The sequence below is a fragment of the Phyllostomus hastatus genome, unplaced genomic scaffold (assembly GCF_019186645.2).
Source record: "Phyllostomus hastatus isolate PE091 unplaced genomic scaffold, TTU_PhHast_1.1 phas_contig_86, whole genome shotgun sequence".
In the NCBI taxonomy this organism is placed as follows: Eukaryota; Metazoa; Chordata; class Mammalia; order Chiroptera; family Phyllostomidae; genus Phyllostomus; species Phyllostomus hastatus.
Window position 1 is genome coordinate 82,113,952 of NW_025333977.1, and position 25,489 is coordinate 82,139,440.

General features: G+C 40.7%; 1 protein-coding gene across 7 annotated transcripts in view; it reads right to left on the reverse strand.

The window, feature by feature from the left end:
• Positions 1–477: 477 nt before the first annotated feature.
• Positions 478–25,489, reverse strand: part of ZBTB20 (zinc finger and BTB domain containing 20) — a 798,652-nt gene continuing 773,640 nt past the window's right edge. For all 7 annotated transcript variants that reach the window (XM_045852096.1, XM_045852097.1, XM_045852098.1 and 4 more), the window contains one exon: positions 478–23,966. In XM_045852096.1, coding sequence (XP_045708052.1) covers positions 23,545–23,966 — 422 coding nt within the window. In that variant the 3' untranslated portion in view covers positions 478–23,544. The remainder of the gene's footprint in view (positions 23,967–25,489) is intronic.

Genomic DNA, 25,489 nt, shown 5'->3' on the forward strand with positions numbered 1-25,489 from the left:
GAAAAACAGTTGAATGATTCAGATAGCAGTAAATGAGCCATGGGATCATTTGTGAGGTTTGGACAGGGGAAGAAAAATACAAATTTGCCTTATATTTCCCTGCTGACCTCGATATTACCAATCTTGAAATTCTCTTGTACTAAGAGAACTGATATGCTGAGAATTTTTTCTGGCCTTTCAGGGACAGTTCTCATTTTGGATAATCTTAGACTAGACTCAGATTACAATGTACAGGGTCCAGCAGAAGGGAGGCCTGCGTTGAGTGTGGTTGGTAGGATAGTAATACGGGTGTAGTAATTCATAGTTTTAATTTGAACATTTCACCAAAAATGTCATATGGTGTGCTTGAGTGTGATGTTGTTATGTTACTGAATTACATGCTTATGATTTTGTAATGAAAAAGAGGTGTTATTTGTGATGGACCCAGTATAAAAGAATGTGGAAAAACTGTCATGGTATAAAAAAGACACAGTAAGAAACCAAGAGAAGAGTTTTTTTTTTAATTATTCCTTCATATTCAAACTTCACAAACAGTGTGAACTTGTACAATACCTCGGAAAGTGAAACTTACAAAAAAAGTGCTGGTAACATTTAAAAAAAACAACAAAAACCCCAAAAAACAAACATCATTCTTAGCAACATCAATTACTCTTCCACACAAAACAGAAACCTTGTAAAATTTATTTTCGTATTTTTAAGGCGTAATACTTCTGTATAAAGTATATGCAAGAGATAAAACTTCACAGTATTCCAAAATGTCACAATAATAATAATATAATAGTATAATGAAGCGCTACAGTTAATTTTTCTTTTTTTGAATGTTTTTTTCCTGTTTAAATAACAAATACAAGTCACAGGTAAATATACGTGAGAAAAATACGAGGCTAATATTAAATGGCAGGTAAGGATACTGTCACTGTAAGAAAAAACTGGCAGGATGTGTGTATTTAGTCTATATTTTAAAGCACTTGATAGAAAAGGCGTATGCAAGGTTTTTCAAAACAACTTTTTGTTTGATAACTGACAACAATTTAAGAGTATAATGAGGAAAAAAAAAGGAACAAACTCCCTCTCAAAACTATTGACCTGCTCATCCCAAACCACGTGTATGCTGATGGGTGGGTGTGTGCTTGTGTTTACAGGGGTTCTACGGCACACGGACTGGTGGGAGCAGTGTTCCATGCCCACCTGCAAGGGTCGGAGGCTATAGTCTCTGAAGTCATTGAGCCCAAGTTCCTCTTGGGAAATTACTTTTTTGATTCAAAGCTCTCTTTTTCCTTGCCTCCCCCTCTTTCCAAACTCCTCCCCAATTCCCGGGTCTTCTGTCTGAACAAAAGATCTGGTTACAAAAGTTGCCCTCCCTTCAAAATTCACTGGGAAATAGAAACTGCATAAACAGCGACACCCACACAGACTTTGAAAATACCACTTGGATGAATGGATACATTTTTTTTTTGTGTGTGTGTGTGTGTGTGTGTGTGTACAGTAGCAATTGCAAAAAAGGGACCACATTCCTTTCCATATGAAGATACACTGTGATAAGAAACATTTCTGTGCAGGAAATAGGGTTTCTTCGAATCTTATCACAACACTGTGGCAGGAAAATCAGGAAACAGGTTCACCTTCCAGCAGTCACCACAGTAAACTTCATCGAGACCACACGTGCCCAGACGCCTGGTCTGAGCGCACGTGTGTGTTAACAGCTAGCCATTCAGCCAACAGGTAACAGAAAGACAGCAGATAGCAAAACATGTCAATAAGGTGCTCAAAGAAAAAAGTGGCACCCACTCCTCGAATGGATGGCCACATTAAGGTGCTTCAAAAAAGTTTTTTTTTTTTCAGTTTTTATTTCAAACATTAAGAGTACTGATTTGCACATGGTAGTTCTGAGCCAGGCCAAGGGTTTTGAGATTACTGACATCTTCCTTGAAAAGGGCTTTCACTGTAGTTGTTTTATTCAGTTTGTTGTGGGTCACTTGAGTTTAAAAATTTATTTAATAGCCAAAAACTGAAATCAAATCAACATGACTAAAGGAAGTAACACGAAATGGTATAGAACATTACTGCATTCCCATTGGATCAAGATGGTTTCGCCCACTTTTCCTCTTTCACTAACACTGTTCCTTTTTTAATCTGTTACAATCCATTCCTTGTGAACACAAAGAAATGACCGAAGTCACTGCAAGTAGCTGTTTTTATTTTTTGTGATCTGTTGCAAGAGTCCAACCTTGTTTCCTCTGCTGCTGTTTGTGTAGCATCTGGGTTTGTATGAGCATCTGGATTTGTAATGAGCATCTGATCTTGTTGTGTGCACATGTGTATAGATGCACATATACACACCTATACATGTATAATATATACACTATATATATGGATATGTATAAGAGGTGTGTATACATTTATACATATTATAGTGTATATTGTTTCAACTGGAGATAAACTGAACTGGGTTCAGACACTAGCACGCGTTTATCTTTCCCCTGCTCCCTCTGCCCATTTTAAACAGTATGGAGCTTCTATTCATTTTTTAAAGTGCATTTTCAATGCAGAATAGCTGTAATCCACTGATTCCTTGGAAAACACTTTTGATGAGAAAAATCTGACGGTTCTCAGCCCCAAACAAGAGAAACCTGGGTTTGGTCGTGCCAGGGGCTGACGTGGCAGTGCCAGGCTCGTGCCTGAGTGATTACTGGGCATTCTGGACTCCGGCACCTTAGCAGCAGCAGCAGCAGCAGCAGCACCTTTAGGAGAAGGCGGAGATAGAAGAGGAAGAAGGAAGGAAAGCTCAGATGAGGAAGGATGAGTTTGCGGTGCGTTTACAGGTTGGAATTGTCAACTTTGTATGGATTTGTGCAGTTCCTGCTTGGCTTCAGCTAAGGGACACCATCTTATCTCCTCCCCACCAACTGACACCAAGCTGCCCATGTGCCCGCACGTTCAAGCATCGCCCATGCGTCCCCTCTCTCGAGGCTGACTTCCTGTCAGTTCCCTGTGGGTATGTGAGTGCCAGCACTGATTAGGAATAAGGCACCAGAGAAATCAAAATGTTACAAAAAGACGCAAAACCCCATTTCAAAGAGCCGCTCCCATTGCTCCATTAAAGTATTGCATGTGATACCAGTCATCTGTGTGTACCTAAAGTGTGTCCAATGCTGTCTCTGAAAGGAACTTGAGGCCCTTCAGCACCGGAGACCTGTAGGAATGCACCCCCACCCCACCCCACGCCACACGCAAAAGCACCAGATCGGGGGAACAAGGCTGCTTGCCATTGTTCACCTCATTTTTGAAAAAGATCAAAGAAGTGTATGAAATAGAATTTTCAGGAATTGCTCTAAGATCAAATGGGTTTAGGCTGTTATGTATCTAGTTACGTGATATTCTAAATGTTCAGAAAGTCATGAAGGGGTTGAAATGTTTGTGTTCAATGTTTAGGGGGAATGTGCTAGACAAAAATTACTTCTCAAATGATGCTCAAGTCCTCCAACACTTCAACCTCCCCTATTTTTTAATACACTGTAAAAATGAAAAGGTTCACCTAACTATAAAAGGAAAAAATGAAGGCACATGATTTTATTCGGTCCCAGAAAAATGGTGTTTTGCAAGTTGGTGTGTGTGGGGGTGTGTGCACATGTGTGCACACACGAAATGGGAGTCCAAGGGCCACTGGGGCAGCAGTCCAAAGGAGGCTGGGAAAGGAGAACAAGAGAATTTTGAGACAGAGAGAAGAAGGAAGAAAGGAGGAAATGGAGGCCTCTCTTCAGCTTTCTGTCATTGACAGTCTCGAGATTTGGCTGCTTTGGGGTCCAGAATGGAATTCATTTGTCTTGGTCTAGAAAGTGCCCCCAGTTAAATATCTCCAGTTAATCATGTTACAGCTTTTGGTGTTTCCCTTTTCCCTTCCCTCCAGCCAAATGATTTTTTTAAAATCACAGTTTTTAAAGATTATTTTTTAAATGTTGAAAACATATGGAAAAGCTATTGAACAGCCTGAGGGCACTCTGCCTGTCCGTCTTCACAGTGAGCAGATGGACAATCTACAGAATCAGAGAGGAGGCAGGCGCCCCTTGCCCTACCTTCCTCCGGGCAGGGCGTGCCTTCACAGCTCGAACAGCCATTTCTTTCAGCTGAATCCCTCTGCCCCTATCCCAGCCTTGGCTTGTGGGCTGCCGACAAAGGCAAAGCCCTTCCGGAGAGCGATGGTTAGTTAACAGGAGACTCTTAGTAGCTAGGAGAAGCTCTCTCCTCAGGCGCCCCGTAAGCAGCGTGCTCTGGGCAGCCTCACCACAGGATGGTAAAGCGTGGTTGCCCACTGAGAGGTTGAAGTCTCATTCACATTTGCTTCGTAAGGCCTCAACTTCCAGGCTCACCACCTTTTAGCCTCTCTCTGAACCGGAGTTGGCCCCAGTCCTTTGGAAGGCACTGGTCCAAGACGGTGAGGCAGAGCAACGGGCTGTGTCATACAAAAAGGGCTACAGACAGTGGGATTTCTGAAACAAATTTAACTTTGGTTTTCTGACTTCCTCAAACCATAACAATTAAAGCAGGGCTTCAGTGGCTTCAATCATCTGACTGCTGTTATATTTTTTTCTCATTTGGCAAGGCTAAGGTGGGAGGAAGAGAAAAGGGGTTCCCATAATCGGTTGAAGACACAGGGTGGTAAAATGCTTCCACACTTAAACTCACAGTCCAGTGTTTTTGACATTTCATAAATAGCATTTTTTTCTCTAAAAAAAGAATAAAACAAGAACAATCCCTTTACTTACTCATCTGAAACAAAATAAACAGCAGTGGGTACAAACTTCTTCTTGTAACAATTACAAAAAACAACAATATAATCCCAACTTTAAACACGCATCTTGAATCAGTTATTTTTTTTTAACCTCAAAACTGCAGCATATCCTTAAGGGCAAACTTTTCAATTAGTTTTTTTCTTTTTTTTCTTTTTTAAATAATGTCTTCACCAAAAAAACAGTCTTGTACCAATAAAATGCATTCAAAAATAGAAAATATTACACAACAAAAATATGTATCCTTCCTTTCCAAAAAAGATTCTTCACAAAAAAATGTAGAAAAAATTCCAACAATTTTTTTCCTCTCCTAAACATTAACTTTCAGTCTAGGGCACAATTATTTATTGATTTAAATGTCTGTTTTTGCATAAAACATGGAAGATGCAAAACAATTACTGTATTAAGATTGTAAAGTTACATCCACTCCCACCCCTACTCTAAAACAAAACAAAACCAGAAAACCCCAGCAAACACTGAGCAAATGACACAGCCAGTTGGCTAGGAAAACTATCTCTGCCTTTGCATTTCCTGTGCCTGTGTATGGGTGCACTGGCTCTGCTGGTATCTGGGGCTGCTGAAGAGGCCAGATCAGGTTGGAGTCAAGAGGCTGTTTAGCAACAGCTGATGATGTACACGTCATTGACAGCCTCCCACGCTGCAGGCCTATCCGCTGCAAATCGCCACGGAGAAAAGAATCCCGTGAGGCAGTACCTGGGCAGAGCCCTAAGCTCTGTCCATGTGTGCAGCATGCATACCTCTATACAAGCCACTTTCTCAACCACAGCACATCTTTTTTTTTTTGTCTCTCAAAATGGAGCTCAAGCATGGGATACAAGGTGATGGAGAGCTCCGGTGGATGAGGAAGGTCAAAGTGACTTCCTCCACAGTCGCCTGTCCCACATTTACTGGGATTGGGCATCATTAACTGGGACAATGACAGGCTCTCAGATCTCAAAGGCATGCTCTTTGAGAGGAATCTTCCCTGTTGAAGCCAGGTTTCTTTTCTGTTTTCGGCATTGTAGCTTAAATATTTTTCTTATTTGATGGTATTTCTCTTTTGTGTGGGATATATGTTGTATGTGTATTTGGTACAAGTTGATTTTTTTCATACCTTTTTTCCCTGTCGCTTATTGGGTTGCTGGTTTTTTCTTTGTGGTTTTTGTTTTGTTTTGTTTCTGATTTTTTAAACAGTGAAATGTGTCCAATTTTATTTCCAGTGCATTCAACAAATTTTAAATTAAAAGAAGAAATAAAACTTTCCCCCATCCTTCTAAAGAAAATGACTGATAAAAGTACAATATAATAAAATCAGGCATTTCCAAAAATAGCATGATGTGCAACCTCAATTACATAAAAGAAAAACAAACAGACAAACAAGAATTATAGAGCACAAGAATGAAGGAGCCAAGACTATACAATCTCAACTATGGTATGATTGGCAAGCACTGGTTAAAAAATAGGTAAGGCTACTCTTAGATTTCTAACTCGACATAGTTAACCACTGCTTTTCTGTCTTTTCCTTCAACTCTGAATCTTTCACTCACTAGTTCTTTACATCTCTAAAATGAACAAATTTGTTTTTATATTTTTGGTCTACAGTAGAATTACATATTAATAATATAATAATAAGATATTTCATGAACAGGTTGGTACTGCATCCACACGGGGAAAATAGAAAAAAGTACTCAAACAGACATAGCAAGTGGACTCTAGTCTTATAAAAATAACCACAAATATATAGAAATTATAATCAGGGCAATGGATTAAACTGAAAACAGGTGTAGAAAGATGTATTTTGGATCATACAAACTCCTGATAAGCTATACCCTAAAACTGCAGCCTTCAAGCCTTACCCATGATTTCCACCTTTTCATAGGATCACTTGAAATTCAAACAGAAATGGAAACAAAACAAAAATAAAGTGGACAGGTGGTTGAGCCAGCCAAAGCTTCCAAGTTATCTTAGTTGACCGGTCAAGACCAGATGGACAGCATTTGAGAAACTGTTTGGCCACAGGGGAGCAGCTGATGGTATCTGTTTTTAATTTCGGAGGAGTTCCCAGCCCACCAATAAAGAGGGAAACCAAGGAACCAAATAATTCTTTTGTTGACATAAAATATATGAGATGAAATATAATTCTGATAGGACATGGCAGTGAGGTGGGAAAGAGAAGAGAAAGTTGCAATAGGCAAACTTCGGGCAACATCTTCACCTCCCTTTGTTTTCAATAATTGTTTTCTTTCTCGTTCTGGGCATCCTTTAGGATTCACTACAGGCCCCAGTGTCCTCTAAGAAAACATGTGTCAGCTTAACTCTCAATCTGATATCCAGGCTCACTGACGTTCCTGAGGGTTACGTGCCTCTGGAGGTTCCCTGCCCCCACATTCCAGGCCCCTGACGAGGCAGAAGAGAGATGCGAAGTTGTACTGACAGAGGCTCTTTACATTAGCCTTTCCTACCCGACAGTTGGTCATACTGATATTTCAGTGTGGGAAAAAGAATATGAAGGACAAGAATGGGTAAGAGTTGAGCTTGGTTAATCAACAAGTATAAAGTTTTTCTTTCAGGAAAAAAATGGAAGAAGAAAAAGAAATGGCATCAGTCAGAAAATACTGTTTTTGGTTTCTTCTAACCTCAAACCATCCTTGGTTTTTCTCTCATTCAGTTGCTCCAGTTTAAAGTAGAGTTTAGAATCTAGTGCAAATATCATCAAATCACAGCATTCCAGGAGCAATATCCTATCCCTTCATCCTACGAGAACACTATCCCTTCAGACCTCCTCAGAAGACTGGGGGCAATGATCCAGAAAAGCATAACTGAACAAATTAGTAATATAGTACTCACTATAACAAGAAAGGCACTATCACAACAGATCAGCCTCAGCATTTGCCTTGTCATGAGCATGGGCATTTTAACCACTCTCACAACCACAATGAAACCCAGACTGGCCTTTTTAACACTTGAATTCATGGGCCAGCTCTCTGACTCCGCACTGGCCGCTGAGGTTGGCTCTGGCCGTGAAGAGCACTGATGTGCTCTGGGTCCGTGTGGCCCCGTGTCTCACTAGTGACCCTCGTTTGGTTCTAAAATGACTCAGCTCACTCTCTTCCACGGAAGTTTCTTTTTCTCCATCAGTGTCCAGGTCATGACTCTATTTTTACTAGATTACAGTGTCAAGTACTGCTGTTTATTATTTTCCTGTTTTCTCAACCTCTGACCAAACCCTAAGTCTTAAAGACAGTTCAGTAGCTCCTCCACTAACAAATCTCCTGTAAATGTCACTATAAACTGAATGAAAAGCAAAGCGTCATTCCTTCACCACCAAGGCGTATCTCTTGAGCTCGTTGCATTACTTTTGTCTGGGAGAGAGGAGGTCAGGCTCTAGAGATTCAAATCTTTGGTGAGAAAACTGCAGTGGGTATGCAAGTTTCAAGGAAGAAGTTGTTTTCCCAAAGTCTCCAGAGAAGTGTCCTAGGACAATCAATGTGAATATATTGTGTACATAGTCAATTATTTCTTTCTATAACTTTGGTTTGCTGCGGTCAGTATCTGTTTGGTGCCCACCCAATGCACATCTCTAAGTACCTGTTAAGAGCTCTGAATTTAGAGCTTCTTATTTAAAATGGAGCTAATGCTTTGAATATTTAAGGGGTTGGTTATGTTAGTTCTGAAAGCTCTAAATGGAGTTTTCCCAACTAGCAGGGCTGACAGCTTCCTTAATTTTTTTTTTTTTTTTTACTTTGGGATAGTAGACTTGGATGGAGCTTTAAGGAGGAGAGAGGAAGAGATAGGCATCAATGTTATAAACTTAGTAAAGAGGCCTCCACTGAGCGATCTCTAAATTGATACCTCCACATGCGATAGCCAGAATCATCAGAGCTGTCACCTTGGATTCTGGAAGAGTCTTCAGCATTTTCCCCCTCGTGTTATTATTCCCTATACAACCTATTGTTTTTCTTGTGATGTAAGATTATTAATGGACACTACAGAGCCATAACCTCTAATTATTTCTAAGATTAAACAAGGCAATAAAAATAAATCCAATTAAAAAATTGAAGAAACCAACAACTTCAAATTAAACTTTTAGGCACTGTGGAGGTCTTCTGCTTAATAAAGGATAGTCTACACCAGAGCAGCTAGTAAGTAGGTTCTGTTCAATCCTCCAACCCTTTCCTCCAATTTCAAAGTTGGCTTAGCATGTTTCAAAATAAGCTTCTCACCTCACTGGTTTTCTGTGTTTATTGCACTGTTCCCTTACTGTCATCTTAAAGGGTTTTTACCACATGCATAGCCTTCCTCTTTGGTTAGCTTGAACTAGGTTTTACCCACGGATGGAAAGTATGCTCAGGCTGAAAGGGTCTCTCCAATGTGGACATCACTACAGGTTTGGTTTATTTTTTGAAAGGGGGACATTACCACTGCACTCTGCCACACTGGAATATGCATCAGCAAGGGGTCTGGTGGGCAGGCCAAAGTGAAGGTTTTCCCACCTCTGCGGCTGGCTTCCTTACCACTGCAGCTCTTACTGAGAGTTCAGTTGGAGATGACATTGGCCAAATTTCTCTTAAACATCTTATGTTTACTACACTAACCCAGCTTCCCGATAATAAGGAAACAGATCCCGTCAGCATGGCAGTTTCTAGGCCTTATTAAGAATTGGCAGATTCCACAGATTTTCACCAACCCCACTAAGACCAATCACGATGGAAATAACTCTCCATTTTTGTGATACTTCTAGTTTCATAACTTGTTTCTTTCTTTGTCATACCTCACACACTCTCTCCCAGCACAAGTAAATACATTTCAGTAGTGCAATGCAGTGCAGTCATATTTAGTGCAAAAAAAAAAAGAAAAAGAAAAAAGCCCTATCACAACAGACCCAAGCTCAACCCTGAACAGCTCTTACTAAAGGTTACCAGTGCCACAAAAGTGGGAAATTCAGTCTCCACCTTACACCTCTGTGAGTCATCTCTTTTGCTGCCTCTGTTTGTTTCAGCTCAGGGGAGAGAAACAACTCACATGCACCTATGCATTGTTCTGTGAACCGTTACACCAATTGGCAGAAAACAAAGGGAAGCAGTCGAGTTGAAAACAAGGGTACTATTTAGAAAAGGAAAATAACTACTTAATGCAAAGGTCAGTAGTGGTTTTATTGAATGGTTTTCATCATGTCAAATGGCTCTGATGCTAAAGGGAATGGATACAGGAAAAGACAAAGCATTCCTGTTTCTCAAAAATGTGGTCCTAAATTTAACAGTGCCAGGCTCTTATTGTGGAATAGTGCAATCAGCGCTTCCTCCAAGGCCTCGGACAGCAGCCGCTTCACCTAACATAAATAGGGGCAGGAGGGACACTCACTTCTTCACTTGACCACCCTCTCCCTTGCCTCATTCTTCTCCTATTCACTTTTTTTCTGAATACACATAAATACATCTAAATACACATACACAAAAATTATCAAGGCCCCTCTTAGGATGATAGGTTGAAAATTGGTACAAATAGCTCAATGACACACTCACATGAAAAGTGTAGTTACTAAATATAAAAGCAAATTATTAAAGAGTCTGCATTGTACCTTTTATTGTATTATTCTGTAAGAAAAAACATTCATAGTAGGATATCTTAGGGAGCTTACTTCTCACTTAAGATTAATCTGGAATTAGTTTAGGATATGGCAGTACTGATTCTGGAGAAATGCTGTGCATTTGGGAATCCTCAAGAGTAAGTTTGTCTGGGTCTCCACTCTCCAAATATGAATCTGCTGTCTTCTCTCTCTCTCTCTCTCTCTCTCTCTCTCTCTCTCTCTCTCTCTCTCTCACACACACACACACACACACACACACACACGCACACACACGCACACATGCTGGAAGCCTCAGGAGAATGACTATATAGTTTAGAACAGATTATATAAACAGAAGTGTTTGGCATAGTGGGTTGGGCACACTCAAATTACTTAGATACTCTCGATTCTGTCAACTTTTTGCCTTTGTTTGCTATGATGAAGATTACTAAGATAGTCTGCTTTCACGTACTCTGAAAACCACAGTTCTTTTAACAATAGTGCAAAAAAATTTAATAATAAGATATATGAAAGTTACGGTTAGTTTATATCTTAAGAGCCCCCCCCCACCGGAAATCTGAGGTTCAAATCCATGGGATGAAGGAAGGAGCTTCACTGCCGACCATGTCCTAGACCATTTTCTCCTACAAGTGGACATACAGATGGTTCCAAACCAAAGTTTGTCCCAAGGAGGGCAGATGCTGAGCAACCAGCCTTATTTTTCAAAGACCCCCTGGCAGTGGACATGCACAAAGCACTTCCAGTTATGCCTGAATCTGGTATCAAATCTGAACCACTGGTTTATTTTCAGTTGTCTCTCTGCATGTCCCCTCGAGGCAGGTTAGATCTGGAGCAGTCAAGGGTTTCCACAACTTCTCAACAGGGGTTTGACAGTATGAAGAGAAGTCTCAAATCACAAAGAAGAGAGGTTATCTTACTAATTCTTGGGACTGTAATAGTGAGAGGTGGGCAAGAATGGCGACGGGTGAATGGTGTTAACTGTCTCTGGTAACCACAACTGTATCAGATTTAGTCCCATCGCATTGCCCTGTTTCCCTCTCGCTTTTCCTCTGTTCATTTAATTGAAATGGCAATTATTTTTAAGATTGAGCTAAGAACACAAATTATAGCACAAAACACATGTTATAAAAAGGTTGCCAGGCTATCTGTAAATTGAGCTGAGTTGAAAGCAGTATGCTTTCAAATGAAACACTACAATTTTCCTTTAAAAATAAAAGTTTCTACTTGGGCCTGTCCTGCTTGTGTGGGGGTGTGTGGTTGGTGGAGCACTCTCCAGTCTGGGCCAGTCTCCCTCGGCCCCTTGCACCTGCAGTGCCAGGTGGGAGAGGTGAGAAGCAGTGGAGGGAGGGCATTTTTCTATTGAAGACCTCATGGACACAGAAAGGTATAGATTAATGGATTTTAGCAGCAATTCTTTTTTTCTTTTTCCTTTTCTGGGTATTCCGCACTAGATATTAACAAGACACACCCAAAGAGAATTCTCATTAAATTAACTTATTCCCAGCCGTGTTTCTAAAATTTGAGGAGATGATAAGATATGTAGTGTAAAATAAATGACCTTCACCTGCAGTCAACTCCTATTCTTTGGCCCAAGACCTGTTAGTTTAGGTAAATGGGGTGTCTTTTTCAAGGAACAGTTATTTTAACTATTCTACCCTGAAAGTGCAGAGAGACTTTCTCTCTGCAAAGCTCTCACGTGGCTACTAGAAAAGAAAGATAAGATTTTCATGGAGAAAAGACTCCTTAAATGGTAGGATGGAAGGCTTTTTCACTGCAAGAGGGAGAGGAGTATGGAGAGGGCCTGCAGTTACCCAACTGCTGCTTACGGCCACCAAATTAAAGAATCCAAATCTTTACTATCTTGAGAAGAAAGAGATAAAGGTAAACAAATAAATTAACAGACAAACTTTACTGAAATACACATTCCTCCAGTTTCATATTTCTAAAAAATAGTAATTATGCTTAAATCAAGGTTTATAGATAGCAAACAACTGTTTTAATGTGTAAAAGTATTATCCCTTGGCTTTACTATGTTAGTTTCACTTTCTTTAAAGGAATTGCATCTGTCACACTTGTCCTAAAGTCCAGTGCAGAAAATAAACTGGTCTGCTACCAGCCTCAATCTCATTAGATTTCCTAAGCTATATTTGTAAATACTAAAACTACAGATCTGTAAAATGAGATGCAGACTTTCTGAAATGCATTGTGGTGGGGTTTGGGGGAGGAAGCAAGCTTTTTACAAGGAAAAAAAAAGAAATTCCTTCCAATCCTCCCAAATCTATATGATAATGTTTCTGACCATTCTTTTGCTGCATTAGTTACTGTGAGGGCTATTGGTGCTCTTGATAGGTGTCAGCTTGGGAAAGCAGGAGGCTCATAAGCAATAAGAAATCCACACCCTGGACTCTCTAGGATATTAAGGAGGATTTAGACATTAACCTAGACTAATGCAGATGCCACACCCAGAACAGCACTGTCTTTGGGGCCACACTCTGGAGAAACGAGATCTAGCACAAGGACCGAATTATACGGTAAGAGTTTAGGAACTGGGGGGTGTATCACACAGGATCTAGTCAGTCCCTAGTATTTCATTTAAACATACATTAAGTTTATGTTTAAAAATAGCTGGTTACAAAGTAGATACTTTAGAAAAGTTTTGAATCTTTCAATGTCTTAGTACATTACTGCTTAAAGTTCTAACCAATTAATAATTATTTGTTTTTTCCAAAAGATAACAAATGACAAAAGTTCCTAATTGTCTCCTACAATGTGTTTTACTTATTTTAGAAGAGCTCACTAAGGCTTGAGCAGTTATCCAAATTATTTTGAAATGTTAGCCCTTTTGCTAGATTTCTGTAAATGTAGTCTCTGGTAATTTGGCTAAATATGAGCAGGTGTTAAAATAGTTAACATTATTTTTTTTCTCCCTCAGATATGGTGCACTCATATCAGGAATTGAACACTGTGGTATTTAAAGAAAAAAAACAGAAAATATTTTTCTCTTTATCTTTGGCCAAATGTGAAGGTGAAAGGAATTAATGACCTCAGCTAGTACAGTTGACATTTAAAACTATGACTCAGGTCCTCCTACTCTGAAAGAATATTGATAACTTTTAGAACCCGAAGGTGCTGTGAAGATGTGCTTCACTCTGCCTACGAGTCTCAAGTTGATGAACTCACGTCAATGCTCTTCAAGTATAAAGCTTAAAGAAGGACATTTACAGCGGGGTAGGGGAAGGGAAGGGAAATGGGTGCTCAGGTGTCATAATTATTAGAGTTCTTGGCAAGGTGGTAGAAACAGGCGATTTAAAGTAGTCTTACAGAGAAACAAGAAATGAAGAGAAAAGGTGAGGGAAGTAATGGCGTGAACACAATTTGGTTATTATGTGATCATTGGAAAAGGACACAGCTTCCCTAACTCTCAATTTATGTATATGTTGTCTAGTAGAAATAGATTTCGTTGAAAATTTTGGAAAAACAGATTGAGAATTTTGCTATCAGACTCCATGTTAGCTCCTTCAAAGTAGTCTAGAGCAGGCAGCTCCTTCCTGAGTGCCGGGCTCCAGAACAGGGCGCACTGAGGAAAGTGCAGGGGCAGGGGCGGGGAAGCATGTGTTGCAGGGGCACTGCAGAATGGGGTGAGGCTTGAAAATAAGAATACACCAGGAAAGACAAAAGGAAGAAACTGGTGTTCTTCACACTGAGAAGCCTTAATATTGGTCCAGTGTGGGAAAGGCTTCCACGCTGAGTAGTATGAACAGCTATTTTCGTTCTATCATGAAAACAGGAGGGAGAGAATGAGACGGGTTTCAGGCACCCAGGATGGACGTAAAGTTTATCCACTTGGGCAGTTTCCCAAGACATTGGTCTGAATGGCTGAAGGAAGATGAGAGAGGTCTTTTTCTGAAAACAGTATTTGACATTATTTCTTGCTAGGAAGACAAGATGCCTAATTTCTGAAGTTTCCATGATGGCCTGGTTAAAGGAGAAGGGAACCAAAACCACACCTTAACAGACAGCTGGAGATACTGAGGGCCAGGTACCCATGCGCCATCACTTATTTTATTGATCCTGCAGACTAAAAAATTTTATATATATTTCTCTTAGCCTCTGTCATGAAAAGTTCCCCAAACTCCGGTTTTATTTTTTAAAAACTCTCCTAGGGAAATGAATATTACACTGCCGAGCTGCCTCCAGGGAAGCATTAAAGACTAGTTAAAATAATTGTAAGCATACTGAAAAAAGAAAGTAGTTAGTAAAGAACCAATCCTGAAAATCAATGTTTGAAAACAGAGTAGGAACAACCAGGCATCTCGCTGCCTGATGCTTTCAGATGAGCAGCCCTTTGAGGCGCAGCCTGTAGCGGTTGGTCAGGTCGTGTGGAGATTAAGCAGGCTCTCGGCCATGTTTTCTAAAGCAAATATAGACAGTGACAGTCCTAGAGGGGAAATCACAGACACATTCATATGCACTTCTTTGTTCTTCAGATATTGAGAGGGTCAGCTTAACAGCATCACTTTGAATATGAACCTCTTTGTATTAGCCACACCAAAAAAAAGGTTTTGTTTTTTTTTTTACAAAAAGTTTTCACTTTCCTACATTTGCTAAGTCTGAGCTTAAAAATATCCTAAAATCCTGTAAAGACAATACTGAAGCTAATGATTAAAAAAGCAAACTAGAGCAGTAATGATTATTATTAAATGCACCAGATTAACTGCAGCAGGTTGGTGATGGGTGATAAATGCAAAGAAATAATATTTCAATCAACTCATGAACATAGGCAGATTCAAAAGTTAAAATGAATATAATGTAATATATATTTCAATATACAGTTGTTATAATGTGTATGTTCTAGCTTTCAGAAATACTGCAATGTAGTGTACTGTACTTAAGTAAGCATACCTTAATAGTAACTCAAATTTTTCCACAAAGTCACTAGTACTGTTAATTAAAAAAGAAAAACCTCATTTTTTCCAGTAAAAAGAAATACCTATGGTTGCAGTCACAGATTCTTTTGGATATAGAAAGACAATATACATTTTAAAAAATAATAACAAGGAAAAGATTGCAACTGTAAGTAGCCTTACTTAATGGAAGAGGGGAAAGTCACCAAAATAGAAGAGGAAAGAAAATGTCCTCTGAATTCTGTAAATTAGCAGAAGTAACCTACATGTCATAAAAAATAATAAAACTTCTAGTAAAAGGACATGGGAGTGAGAAAACTGAATGTTTCCAGGCCACCCTTCAAAGTCAGCTATGAGAGCCAGGCCCATTTACATAGAATAGTATACCTACTTTAACGTTTGAGATAGGTGAGAGCCATCAGTTCTTAGAGATCACCAAAGAGTATTTCCCCAAGAGTCTATTGGTTCGCTAGGCATAGTAAACAACCCACTCCTGGAAAGACTTTGGCAAAGGCCACATCGGTTTCAGGAGACACAGTTTATGATGTCCTGCAGAGGCGGACAGGGTCAGGAAGCTTTAGTTTGGGAGTAGGACATACAAGTGGGTGGGTGTTTGTGTGCACACGCTGGGTTGCATAGCGGAAAGAAATGGAGGCCATTAAGCCACGGAATGGCTCAGGCCAAAGTTCCTATGGGCCTTGCCTGCGTGGCCTCAGTGCCCCTTTCTCCCAGGAGACCCGGGGAGGTGCCCTGGCTGCCGCTCCCTCTTGTTGACTAGCTGGTTGAGTGCTTCTGTTTTACCTTCTTCTGGAGGAAAACAGCCTGCCACTGTGGGTTTGCTGTGGATCCAACAAGCTGCCTTTGTTTCTCCCAACTCTGAAACGCTACAAAAAGCAACAGAGTGGGCAGGTGACTGCTTCCTGGGAAGAGAGCCACAAGTCTGGAGCACAATGGTGGGAAGAAGAGACTGTGTCTGTGCACCAGGACCTACTCCTGTGTGTGCTTCCTTCGAGACACACACACACACTCCCAGACTACAAGTGTCCACACAAACACACATTCACACACACCAGTAAATCCAATAGAAGTGCAGAGTTGGTTAAGTGCACTTGACTCCACAAAAGCTTATTCAAGTTTCTCAGAGAAATTACTGATGGGTGGGCTCCTGCAGAACACCCCAAAGCCTTGTCACAGATAGTGGATGGCAGTGACACCCAACTAAGGCAACAGAGTGGAAGTGCCAGGATCTACCTTGTCGCTGGGGACTGTGAATTTGGAACACTTTTGCACTGAGAGCATCCCACACTGGGTGTGTACATGCATAATGTACACTTATCTATAGACATGTTGGCCAGCAGCTGTGCCAAACTGGGGGGTTAAGTCCCTTTCAGTACTAGAATCTGCATATAAACTGCAATGATTTTGCTGGGCAATAACGAACTTCAGATCCAACAGTAGTAGAAACAAACGTATACTATGAGGTTAATTTTTTTTTCTGTCTTGGGTGTATCAGAATCTCATCGAGGCATTTTGATTGAACCAAGGAAACCTCTGAATTTGAAAGTGGGCTAGTAGGGACTTTTTATGCCCTAATCAGGTATCTCAAAACCCGGGACTCCTATTACTGTGGCTAGATTTCCCCTTCGATCTCAGAGTAGGTTCCTTCACTGAAGACTCGAAAGTTGTGAGTTTACACTTAACAAAGAACCACCAGATAAACCAGATGCTCACTAAAACTGAGAAAAAAGTTTAGAGATATACACTGAATAGGAAAGAAAGTTTTGTTGAGATTGTTCTCCATTAATGATTCAGAATGGAACCCCAGACACCTGTGATCCTGTCCTATGGAATTCACTGTTTAGCTAATCTGATGTTTATTTTACCTCTAGCTCAGAGCTAGAGCTATGTTACTGAAATAGGATAGGAAATAGCATCTATTTCCTGAGAGCAGCCAATTCTGGACAAGTTTGGTGCCTCCCCTCCCAAACCCACTGTTTCCATTAGTCACGAATAGGGCTCATTTTTGTGATAATGCAGCTACTAAAAAGCAAGAAATGTCCATGTTTGCACACCCTTCCAATTTCTCTATCTTCTGTCCTCTCCTCTGGGCTTTCTGATTTAAGGCAATCACTCTTTACTACAAGTGGCTTCTTGTAAAAATACCTTAGCTGAGGTCACTTCAGATTAGATTTTAGTCTGAAAGTATTCAGTATATGGAGCAATAGGCTGGGCCTGAAGAGACACTGGCGTCCAGGTGTTTTAGTTAGTGGTGTGAAAAGGTGATGTTCCTTGTTTCAACATGGGGTATTGCCACCCCTCCTTCAGTGAAATGCATAGTTCTGAAAAAGAACCAGTGCCACACAGCCCTCTTCCTCTACCTGTGCACCCTAAAAATCAACAAACCCTAGCATTCCTGTTTTCTGGACTCTGTTAATGTACACCACTGACTACTATGGACTTAGTGTCCAAGAAAAAACAATGTTCAGAGACTTAGAAAAATCTTTGGGGTATTTTGGTCAGGCTAATCATTTTAACACCTAGTTCCAGAAATGATGCTTTGGGTAACTGATCTCCACGGTCTCTGTTTGCAGGAACACTGAGTCACCAGAGCTTTTCCTCTGGGGAGGCTGAAGCCGGTTCAGACATGGCAACTCTACACAGAGGGCTCTTGGGAAAATATTTTCTCCAGATCAAGGGCACTTCTGTTTCTCTTCCTGTCTCCATATGCAACCTGAACACTGGGTAGAGATTGCTTCTGAAAGTTTGCCCCATGCAGTCTTACTTCCTGGGCACCTAGAAGAACAGCCCTTTTCTTTGTGTAAACAGAAAGAGCTGTGGACATCCCAGTTGGAAAGTAGTGTCTAGTCTCGGCAGCCCCGTGGCCTGATCAGCTTGGGCACTCTCTTCATTGCAGACAGAGAGGTGTTGGGCGGCCTTGCTTCTTCCATGGAATTGGGGAATCTATTGAAATTCTAGTGCGCCCTGCCTTCTGTTTGTCACCAAGTCACATGGTTCTGTCTTTAGTGTCCTGTTTTTCTTTCTTTTTTTTTTTAAATTTCTCTTTCTGGGACACAAAATTAGCCATTTAAATAACGTTCCTTTCTAGTGAGTTAAGAGGCTTCTCACAGCCAGAAATCACTGAAAAGGAAGTCTATCAACCCTACCCATGGAAAAGCCCAGAGATTTCTCCAAGTACCTCTTGCCAAACTAACTAGTATTCTGATGGGATTTTTGGTTTTGCATTTTTGGGTGCTGAATACATTTTGCAATCTTTTTGTTCTCTTCCCCAGGGCTTCCATTACCCTGGACTTCAACTCAATCCTAAATTAAAGAATTCTTTCAGAAGATTTCTTTTAAGAATCAGGTCACAACACAAAGGGCACTCTCGCATTATCCCAGATCCCAAGGGCATCTCGGGTTGTGTATGCTCTTACGCTGCACCTTTGTTTTGTTTCTTTGTGCTACAGCAGCACACTGGCTACAGTGGAGGCAGATGGGTTATCTAATACCTTTGCTGTAGAGTCACATATCCTTCACTCCCAGCCCCAACTGATTAAATAACATCTGTAACAACAGAGGAAGACTCCAGAATGGGCACATCCAGTGTGAATGCTGGTCAGAACTACTTCATTGCCCCCTTTCCTAAGGGCAACAGGTGTTGAGACCATTATGGGAGCCACACCAGGAAGCAACATGAACCTTTACTGTGTTCCCTTGGGGATCTGAGGGCCTTACAGGGGGCACACGTTATTTTTAACTTCTGTGCTGAGAGAAAACACCAATTTGGGGCATGGGCTGGGTACATGCTACTGGTTTGCTTTTATGATGGAAGTACACGTAGGTGAGGCCATTAGGACTGAGGTGAAACAAACACAGCCCAAGGAAACCCTTTCTCTGTTCACATAAGAATGCACAGATTCCAACTGTTCATATGTTGGGAAAGGGTTTTCTTGGTCCTTGTAGAATACTGGGATGACACAAAATAAGACCCCTATGACTTCTAAACAAAGCAGATCCAATTCATTCTTTCTAAGACCAGGAGCTAGTGAGACTCCAGGATGCCGAGGGAAAGAAATGCACTGCAGCTGGGACAGAAGCACGACGTTATCCACCAGAGTTTCTCATGGCTCAGGGTCAGAGCACTAGAAATCGGGGGAGGAGCAAGTCCATAAAACTCTTATTTAGAGCTAAAGTTTACGAGTCAGTTATAATATATAATAAAAGACATTTTGATATGCAAGTATTTCAGATGGGGGGGTTCTCATTCAGATCCATGTGTTCCAATTCCTTCCTTTTTAAGGCTATATTTTACACATTCGAGGTTTTGGGGGTACAAACATTACCATTTAATAGGGGGGATATAGTCCGCTATGCTGAGATGCTACCAAGTTTTTAGTGCTAGGAATTTTTTTCTTCATAAACTGTATCTAAATGCCTTGAGATACCTATTCCTCTTTGACATTTTCCTTACCTTTGTTTAGCTAGTCCAGTTTAAAATTATAAATTGCTTAAAAAATGTTATTTCCACACCAGTTCTTGTATTCATCCCATACGCAGCCTAAGAGATGTTCAATGTGGGACACTTGCTTCCATGTTCCCTACGCGTTTTCCCCGGCTACTGACAAAAACTTCCCTAGCACTTGTAGTGTCCTAGCATGAAGCACTAAATGCAAGGCAATTGTTGGGTCTGAAGTCAAGAAATAGAAGGATTCATGGTCATCTTCTATTCTAGAAGCAAAATGTTTCCCCATTTCCTAAGATGTCTGTGATTATTTAAAAGTAAAGACTGGCCACCTAAAAGCACCTCTGTCCTTTTGAAATAGGAATGACTGGTTTGTGCTCTAGAATGTAGCTCAGTTTGGAAAGCAGCCCTTTCAGAGGCCAGAACATACGGCAATGGCTCTGCAGCAGTTACACAGCTCCTTCAGATTAGACCTTCCACTCCAGTCCAGCTTCTTCATCTGTCCAGAGAACAACCTGTCATCAGCGTTGGGCTGTGAGGTGTTTGGGAGGAAGAGACGCACAAGAAGACATGCAGGAAAAGTCTACAGCTATGCAAACTTGAATGGTCCATGGTGTCATAATGAGAACGCGACCCTGCCAGAATTCTTTAGGGATCCTCCGACATTTTTAAAAAAGAGATACTTCCTTTGAAGGAATGAATATTAGCTTTTCAAGCCCAGTTGGAACTTTTCCCCCTACATGTTCCTTAATCCAATTGCTTAGCTTTTTACATGGCAAATCAGTATTAAGGCAGATGAATCTCCTTTGAATTTGAGAAGCAGAAAGCTACGTGTGGCCCATAAGGGCATCATCTAGGATCAAGTCTTCTGGAGGTATCATGAATTCTGTCTAATTTGCTAAGGTTTAAATAAGGACACAGTTTTAAAAGCTACTGTGAAATGATTGAAAATATTTTAAAGTGGCTTTTGGCCTTTGTTCGTTTATAATGTATGCTGAGTGCTATCATGTCATTTCCCTCTAGATTAAAACAATTTTTTCTTTTAACGTCAATTTTTTCTTTTTTATTTCGTGGGCTGAATAACTTGTTTTCAAAATATCAAGAGTTCCATGACATGGTTAATTAACTGATGCTCCCTCTGTTGGTATTAAGTGGAAATAGAGAGTCTTTCCACATTGCTATTTTAAAAAGCCAAATTAGCGAGAGAAGAGTGGACTTCTTCTTAGTTCTGAAGCTGTTTTTTACTAACTTTTAAAACAGGTCAATTTTGGACACACAGTTCTTGGCAGGACTCCACTTAGAAATCATGATGGGTGATATACAACAGTCAATTAACCATCCGAATGTACATTAAAACCTCTAGCAAAATATTTACTGAATTAAGGACCATGGGAACGAATCAAGCTCACATATTCTCCAGCTGCACTAACTCTACTAAACATCAACGAGAACTTCTGGAAAAGATCCGAATTAACCAAAAATCTAAACTATATGGGTAAAACCATTTTAGTCATTACAGAGTTGCTTCCCTTGGAAGACTTCCTTTGCTGCACAGTTTTTGAAAATAAGTTGCTGAAAGAAAAAGTAGTTAAAATACGAAGTAATTTTAAAACTAAAATATTCTATTTTCTTCTCTTTTAAAATTCTAGTTTGGTGTTTCTGCTTTGTTTGGAGTACTAATTTTCCTCTTAAGTGTGTTAAACATATGCCCAGCAATGTAATCACCTTTGGCATTTCTGATAGGTTTAAAAACTCTACATTGGAGTTGGAATCCCTTCCAGACACTGTCTGGTGCAAATGGGAAAATCTCTATTATAATATCTTGATCAGGACTGAGGAGAGAAATCCCAACTAGGAAGAGAGAGTGGCACCTAGGATGATGCAGTGGATTGGTGGCCTTTGAATGATGGATGTTGGCATCTGGGAAATTTTTGTTCCTTTCTTTAAAACCTTTCCAAAAAGCAAAGGTTAATAAATCAACTAAAGAACGATCATCTTACTTTGCCCTCTCAACCATGGTGTAAATAGTTGGAAGGTAATATTTGAAAGGAAGAAAGTAATTTTGGCATCAAGGCGTCCTGCTCTGCAACAGGTTTTGGATATCTCTGCTCTCTGTAGCTGTGAAGGGTGAGGAGCTACGGCAGAGTCTGGTGAACTCCTCCTCCGGGCTGACCACAAAGGGAAAGAGTCCATTTGTCAAGACCTCTAACCCACTAGTGTTTCATCAAAGAAAAAAGAAAAGTCAATAGAAATCCTAGAATCAATGAACTTTTAGAGAACCAAGAAATCTATTTCTGAAAGCTGAAGTCCCTCCCATGAAAAAGAACAGAGTTCTAAATGGATCATTTGAACGAAATATTCAGTGGAGCAACCTAAGCTTGCTAAAAGTCAAGGAACTACATATCAAAATACAAAGCAGCAGTTCAAATTACAGCAGGGATGGGCGGGCCCAGGGGCCCTCATCAACCCAGGCAATACTTAAAATAAAAATTAAGAAAAATTAAAAAAAATATGAAGAAAATATCCTTCCTCTCTTTCAAATATAACTATAATTGCCTTTTATTCTTTCTATCTGGAAGCAGTATCGCTAACCTTAACAGTCTTGACTTACCAAAAAATATATATATGTGTGTGAAATAAAATAAAAGAGAAGGGATTGGTGGCAGTGTATGCAAACCCAAAATGGAAAAAAATGACTTTTAACAATCTCACTTTTTTGTTTTTTTTTACACAAATACTGTTGTAAATATATTAAAAAAATCAGCATTCTATCTGGTAAACGTCACTTTTGCCCCTCTATAAAATTTTGAATTAAAAAAGCCTCAAGAACTTTTTATTATTCCCCCCACCCTCCATTCCTCTTTCTTTTTCTCTCCACAAGAATATATCCTGACTTTTTTGTTTTTGTTTTTTTTTTTTGCAAAGATTGTTGGAAATAATCCTTCTCTTGTACCTAGAAACGTAGGTGCAAACCTCTGATATCTTTGTTTTATCTGCATTCCTGCCTTTCATGAAAGTCCCTCTTGATTGTGCTGAGGCTGTGGCTCAGCGAAGACACTGAATAAATACGATAGCCACTGTTGCTTGATGCTTGTCCACGTCTTCCTGGCTTCTGCTGAAAGCGGGGACATGGAGGAGGTGGGCCAGGGTGTGTGGACCTGGGCAGAAGCTGGGGAGAAGCCTGCCGTTCGCCTTTCCCACATCACCAAACCCACTGCCCCTTCCCGCCTCCACAGCCCTTTTATGAAATCAGACATCGTGGTAGGTGGAAACAGCAGGGCCTTTCCTCTGGGTTTTCAACCAGAAGTGACATTCCACAGTTTTAACTGGTTACTGTGAAGTCCAAGCGGCCAGAATTGTGAAAATGTCCACTGAAACACTGCAAGCGGTGTACTTAAAGACAGTCGGCCTTTTAGATTTTGTTATATATTTTTGTAGTGCTCTTCACAAGTGAAAAAAAAATTTTTTTTTACTTTTTTTAAAATATTTTTTTTTTGTAAAGAAGGGTTGTATTTAGAGGCCAGTAGCTAGAGATCCAACCAGTGGACCTCTTGAAGCACTACCAGGCCTTAAGGCCACCATCCGAGGGAGGCTGGGAAAACTATTATTTACCCGAGCCTCCGGAAATGTAATGTACCAGCAGGCAAAAAACAGTTCTTCATGTAGTACAAAATGAAACAAAACAAAAACAAAAATGAGAAAGTAAAAACGAAACCAAAACATTTCTTAAATTCTAGTGCCATAGCTTTTGTGTGTGTGTTTGTTTCTTTTGTGTTGTTCATGAGAAAGAGAGAAAGATACTACTTATCCGTCAGACACGTGCATCCTCATGTGGTCGTTGAACTGCTCAATTTGGTCAAACTTTGCGGGACAGACGGAGCAGACGTAAGTGGTCCCCTCCGTGCAGGCCACCACCCCTGGGGGGCCAGCGCGGGCTCCGGGGGGCGTGCCTGCGGGAGGGGTCCCGTTGCTGGCACTGTGCAGGGCCACGTGTCGCTCTAGGAGGGTCTTGTGGGAGAACTTCTTTTTGCAGATGTAGCATTCATAGGACTTCTCCCCCCGGTGGAGGCGCATGTGCACATTGAGAGAGCTCTTCTGGGTGAAGCGCTTGTTGCAGATGCTACACTGGTACGCCCTCACTCCTGTGTGTGTCACCATGTGCTTGATAAGATAATCCTTTAAGGAGAAGGAGCGCCAGCAGATGCTGCATTGGTGGGGCTTCTCACCTGTTGATGTGGGAAGAGACAGCAAGCAGGACAGGGCGAGACATAGTGAGGGAGAGAGAATGAGAGACAGAAAAACAAGACAACAAAAAACAAAAACAAAAAAATTAAAAAAAATTAAGTCTGATTCATTAATGGATCACTCTTGATTGGAAAGATCCAATCCTTCCTGGCCTCTCGTGTTTTAAGAAAACTTGCTGTAAGGTGCTGCAAGGCAGCCTAGAGCTTTCTGTTTGCTGGTGTCAGGAAATGCCTTCCTTGGAAAGCTACAAGACATTCCCCACTAAAAGTCTTCAAAGGTCATCCTGTAGAGAAAAGGGAGGGCTACTTTAAGGGGGTCAATTTCAGTGTCATCATTAGGGGATTTAACTGTGTTTCCCATTAACTGTATCAAAAAAACATAAGAAATAAGAGAGAGGAGAGATCTTTGGAGACAAGGGGTTCTCTATAATCTTCGGGAACTAAGAACAGTGCTTACACAGCTTGGCTCCTTGGGGACCCTCTCCACCTCCAGTGTTCTACCTGTTGGGCACATTCATACCTAGATTTTAGGTAATTATTGGCCAACATTGGAAGAGGTCATTCTGAAGACCTACACTTTCAATTTACCTAGTTTAGATAGAAATCTTCTCAAAATGTAACTTAAGAATTAACTGGCTATTCTGCCTTGACTGGACTGAACTGCAGATCTGCCCTGTTGGCTTGAGGTCGAGTAAGTGGTGGACACCGTGGTGATCTCAGGTGGTCCTATTCAGATCCAGGCCCCAACATGTGGCACCCGACTCTGACGAAGCTCCAAATGCCTCTGAGGTATGTATACAGTCCTACTCACCTCACTGTGTTGGCGTTGACACAAGAAAACATATGAAATCACTTTGCAGACCACCCAGAGTGATGTGGGAATAATTGCATGGTATTCTTATTACAACACTACTCACCCACTCCCCTCTGCCCATTAACTGTTTCCATACGCTTTTTTTTGAACTCTTGGGTCAATTTTAAAAATAGTTTTCTCCTTTGCTCTCAGTCTGTTGGCCGAAACTCTTCTTTCTCCTCAGTTTACTGATTTGGTTTGCTGCTGACTTAAGAAACCTAACCATCAGGTTTGTTAAAAATAGTAAGGCAAGTATGAATGTTGTCACCGAAGGACCACATGAGGGGGTCTGCTCTAAGTAATGTAGTCCACAGGACTGTGACATCTCTTTGGATAAACAGACTTGTGTGTGTGTGTTTTTTTTTTTAAAGATTTTATTTATTTATTTTTAGGGAGGGAAGGGAGGGAGCTAGAGAGAGAGAGAGAGAGAAACATCAATATGCGGTTGCTGGGGGTTATGGCCTGCAACCCAGGAATGTACCCTGGCTGGGAATCGAACCTGGGACACTTTGGTTCCCAGCCCGCGCTCAATAACAGACTTGTGTTTTGTTGGTGCTGTTTGTTCTCCGCCCTGCTCTTGACAGATGAGATGAACCACTTTAAGGTGTTTCCATCTCTTCCCTCATTTCTGATTGCCGACCTGACAGGAGAA